Source organism: Sapajus apella, unplaced genomic scaffold (assembly GCF_009761245.1).
Source record: "Sapajus apella isolate SASKATOON/1434 unplaced genomic scaffold, GSC_monkey_1.0 scaffold1881, whole genome shotgun sequence".
Lineage (NCBI taxonomy): Eukaryota > Metazoa > Chordata > Mammalia > Primates > Cebidae > Sapajus > Sapajus apella.
Window position 1 is genome coordinate 1 of NW_022438807.1, and position 4,146 is coordinate 4,146.

General features: G+C 59.8%; 1 protein-coding gene across 1 annotated transcript in view; it reads left to right on the top strand.

Annotated features, from left to right (window-relative positions):
- The first annotated feature begins 14 nt into the window (after positions 1 to 14).
- Positions 15 to 4,146, top strand: part of SCAMP4 (secretory carrier membrane protein 4) — an 8,568-nt gene continuing 4,436 nt past the window's right edge. The window contains exons 1-3 of the mRNA XM_032273117.1: positions 15 to 146; positions 412 to 568; positions 1,580 to 1,681. Of these exons, the coding sequence (XP_032129008.1) occupies positions 143 to 146; positions 412 to 568; positions 1,580 to 1,681 (263 nt within the window). The 5' untranslated portion in view covers positions 15 to 142. The remainder of the gene's footprint in view (positions 147 to 411; positions 569 to 1,579; positions 1,682 to 4,146) is intronic.

The window sequence follows — 4,146 nt, forward strand, 5'->3', positions numbered from 1 at the left end:
GTTCTCTGTCCTGACAGAAAAGGAGAACAACTTCCCGCCGCTGCCCGGGTTCATCCCCCTGAAGCCCTGCTTCTACCAGAACTTCTCCGACGAGATCCCAGTGGAGCACCAGGTCCTGGTGAAGCGGATCTACCGGCTGTGGATGTGTGAGCGGCGCAGGGCGGGAGGCCGAGGCAGGGCTGCCCGGGGGAGAGGGGTAGGGAGGGAGCGCCATTCGGGCAGGGACAGCCTGGCGGGGTCTCTGGGCCCGGTGGTGACTGAGGCCGCTGTGCAGGCCTTGGGCCCCGGTGTCCATCCTCGACGTGGGTCACCAGGCTGGGGAGGCGGACAGCAGATGCCAGAGTCCCGTAGCTGAGCAGCGTACCTTCCCGCAGCCGCGCCTGACTCGCTCTTCCTCGCTCTCTCTCGCAGTTTACTGCGCCACCCTTGGCGTCAACCTCATCGCCTGCCTAGCCTGGCTGATCGCCGGAGGCCCGGCGTCCAACTTCGGCCTGGCCATCGTGTGGCTGCTCCTGTTCACGCCCTGCAGCTACGTGTGCTGGTTCCGGCCCGTCTACAAAGCCTTCCGGTGAGCAGAGCTGCTGGGCCGCCGCGCGCGGAGGGAACTGGCCCAATCCACACCCCGGTCCCGGCCCAGCTGTCAGGACCTGCCCCTTCTCTGCCCAGTGTGAAGGGCGGTTCACATCCAGGGTGGCAAACGACGGCCCACAAGCCAGAACCAACTACTGCCTGTTTTGTTTTGCTTTTTAGTAATTTTGGCTGGGTGTGGCGGCTCACACCTGTAATCCCAGCACTTTAGGAGGCCATGGCGTGGGTTTCACCAGGTCAGGAGTTTGAGAGCAGCCTGGCCAATGTGGTGAAACCCTATCTCTACTAAAAATAAAAAAATTAACCAGGCATGGTGGCAGGCACCTGTAATCCCAGCTACTCGGGAGGCTGCGGCAGGAGAATCACTTGAATCCCGGAGGGGGGGTTTGCGGTGAGCCGAGATCGCACCACTGCACTCCGCCTGGGAGATGAGCGTGAAACTCTGTCTCAAAAAAAAAAAAAAAAAAAAAAATACCAGGCTCACGCTTGTCCTTCCAGCATCCCAGCACTTTGGGAGGCCGAGGTGGGGGGGATCACCTGAGGTTAGCAGTTCAAGACTAGCCTGGCCAACGTGGCGAAACCTCGTCTCTGCTAAAAATACAAAAATCAGGCAGGTGTGGTGGCGGGCGCCTGTAATCCCAGCGGAAGTTGCAGTGAGCCAAGATCTCAACACCGCACTCCACCCTGGGTGATGGAGTGAGACTCTCTCTGCACAGAAAAAAAAAGAAACAGAGGAGCCAGGCGCGGTGGCTCACGCCTGTAATCCCAGCACTTTGGAAGGCTGAGGTGGGCGGATTAGGAGGTTAGCAGTTTGAGACCAGCCTGACCAATATGGTGAAACCCCGTCTTTAAACCAGACTAAACAAAACAAAAAACAAAGGAATAAAATAGAGCCTCCGTTCTTGCCGTCTCTGGCCTGCACGTTCCTCTGCAGGTGCGTCTGGGCGAAGCCGGGGCCGCGGTAACCATCGTGTTTTCTGTCCCTCCCCAGAGCCGACAGCTCCTTTAACTTCATGGCGTTCTTCTTCGTCTTCGGAGCCCAGTTTGTCCTGACCATCATCCAAGCGATCGGCTTCTCGGGCTGGGGCGCGTGGTAAGCCTCTCCCTGACGGGCGTGGAGGATGTGACGTCGCTCTGCTGCAGGGTCATGGGCCTGCTGGGAACCCCGGCGGCCGCGGGAGCCTGCTGCTGCTCTCCCAGGGAGGGCTCCACGACTGCCCCACAGTGCCCGCATCCTCACCAGCACCCAGCCAGGCTTCCCTCCCACATTTCGATCTTGCCCCCGTCCAGGGTCTGGGAGCACTGAGGAGGAAGACGCGAAAAATACGTAAAAACGCACTCACAGCCTGGGCTGTTGTCACGCCTGAGACGCTGACGTCAGCGTAGAGAATACTGTGACGGTAGTTCTCTGAGTTCTGCCAGGCGCCCAGAAGCGTTCATGTGTGCGTCTTAAATTGCTGGCCTTTTAAATAGGCTTTTTGTTTTGGAATGATTTGGAATCCACAGTTGGTAAAAGCAGCTGCTCCCGCCCTCATTCCCAGCGTGAATCCCTTGTCCATAGCAAGGTGGGAGCTCCTCCCAGGTGACGCTGATCACCGAGCCGCGGGCGCCTTCGGTTTCCTGAGCTCCTGTTAGCGAGCTGCTGTTCGGGGGCGCCTGCCCCACGGGACCGCAGCCCTCTCTCGCCGCTGCACAAATCAGAACCCGGAGAAGGTGTCTCCGCTCCCTTCAGGGGCCCTCGACCTGCAGGCGTCTCTCCTCCTGCACCGGCTGGGCCACTGAGGCTATTACCCGCCACCCCAAGAGCCTGAGTGGTGCTGCCCCAGGAATCTGAATCAGGGTCATAATCAGGATGTCCCCAGGGCTCCCAGCTCTGCCAGCCTGTGGGGTGCGTTCCCATCTCCAGAGGCCATGCTGCAGGTCAGGGCCCTGCCCGGCATTCTCCAAGTCCCCCTGAGCTCCCCACTGCCGGCTCGGCTCACACTGGCCCTGCCCCGGGTGCCGGTGCCTCCTGCCTCCCCAAGTCCCCAGACTGAGCCGGGTGGACAGGCCTGTGCCCAGGCTGGGTGGTCCTGAGGTCCTGGCATGCAGCGAGCACCCATGTGACCCTCAGAGGCCTCCCTGCCCCCTCGGCCCTTGGCCCTCATGCAGGTGCAGCAGCAGCAACTTGGCTCCCGTCGTGGGTGTCAGGGGTCATCTCCCGCAGGTCACGGGAGAGGCTGGAGCCTGCAGTCCCTGCCCGAGTTGGACAGAAGGTGGATGCTCTCAGGAAAGAAACTGAGTGGTCTTAGAGGAGAGCCCGCCTGCTCACAATGGGAGAAATCAAATCACCGTGTGCGGCGACCTCACGTCCACTGTTGGCTTAACGAGGTCCCACACTCAGTGCGCTGCTGTGGGGCGCGAGGGGACAGCCACACCCCCCTGCCTCGGGTGGCTTCTCCAGTGCCCCCTCCCCAGGGGTGACGCACCCCCAGGGCCGTGAGCCAGGTCTGGAGCCTCCAGATAAACAACCCCCAGCACGGCCTAGCTGCGTAGACAGTCGGGGCCACACATGCACAGAGGACCTGGCACAGAAGGGGCCCTGGTGGACCCTGCCAGGAAGCAGAGGTCGGCAGGCGCTGCGGCCTCTGAGCAGAGCGCGCAGCCTGGATGACGTTTTGCCCGGAGCCTCCTTAGTCCTGACACTTGCAGGTGGGGCTGGAGACACTGGCGAGCGGGAAGCTGGCAGGGAAGCAGGAGCCCCACGTGCGTTTGCCGCTCTTCGTAAATCTAAAATCCCCAAACAGAGGTCGATTTTTTTGGAAAAGGAAAGAGGCCAGGCACAGTGGCTGACGCCTGTAGTCCCAGCGCTTTGGGAGGCCAAGGCAGGAGGATCACTGCTTGAGGCCAGGAGTTCAGACCAGTCTGGACAACACAGGGAGACCCTGTCTCTCCAAAAACAAAAGAGGCCGGGTGCGGTCGCTCACGCCTGTCATCCCAGCACTTTGCAAGGCTGAGGCAGCTGGATCACCTGAGTTCGGAAGTTTGAGACCAGCCTGACCAACATGGAGAAACCCCATCTCTACTAAAAGTACAGTTAGCCAGGCGTGGTGGCGCGTGCCCGTAATCCCAGCTACTTGGGAGGCTGAGGCAGGAGAATCCCTTGAACCCAGGAGGTGGAGGTTGCAGTGAGCCGAGATCGTGTCATTGCACTCCAGCCTGGGTGACGAGCAAAACTCCGTCTCAAAAAAAAAAAAAGAGAGAGAAAGGAATGACCCAAAGCCCATGCAGCCTGTGCTGCCCGCTGTGGAGCGCCGAGCTCGTCAGCCTGGGGCGGGCCAGGATCTTGCAGGCAGCAGCGCTGGGCTCACTGCCTGGCGTGTGCGTGCGTGTCACACAGTGGGTACACAGACCTGTCTGCATAAGCTCCCTGGACACCTCCGGGGCGTGTGGGTCCTGCCGGTTGCCGTGTGCTGGGAGAGACAGGGTGGCATGTCTTTCAGCTCCCTGAATTTTGTTTTATTTTTTTAAATTATTTTATTTTATTTTATTTATTTATTTATTTATTTATTTTTTTTT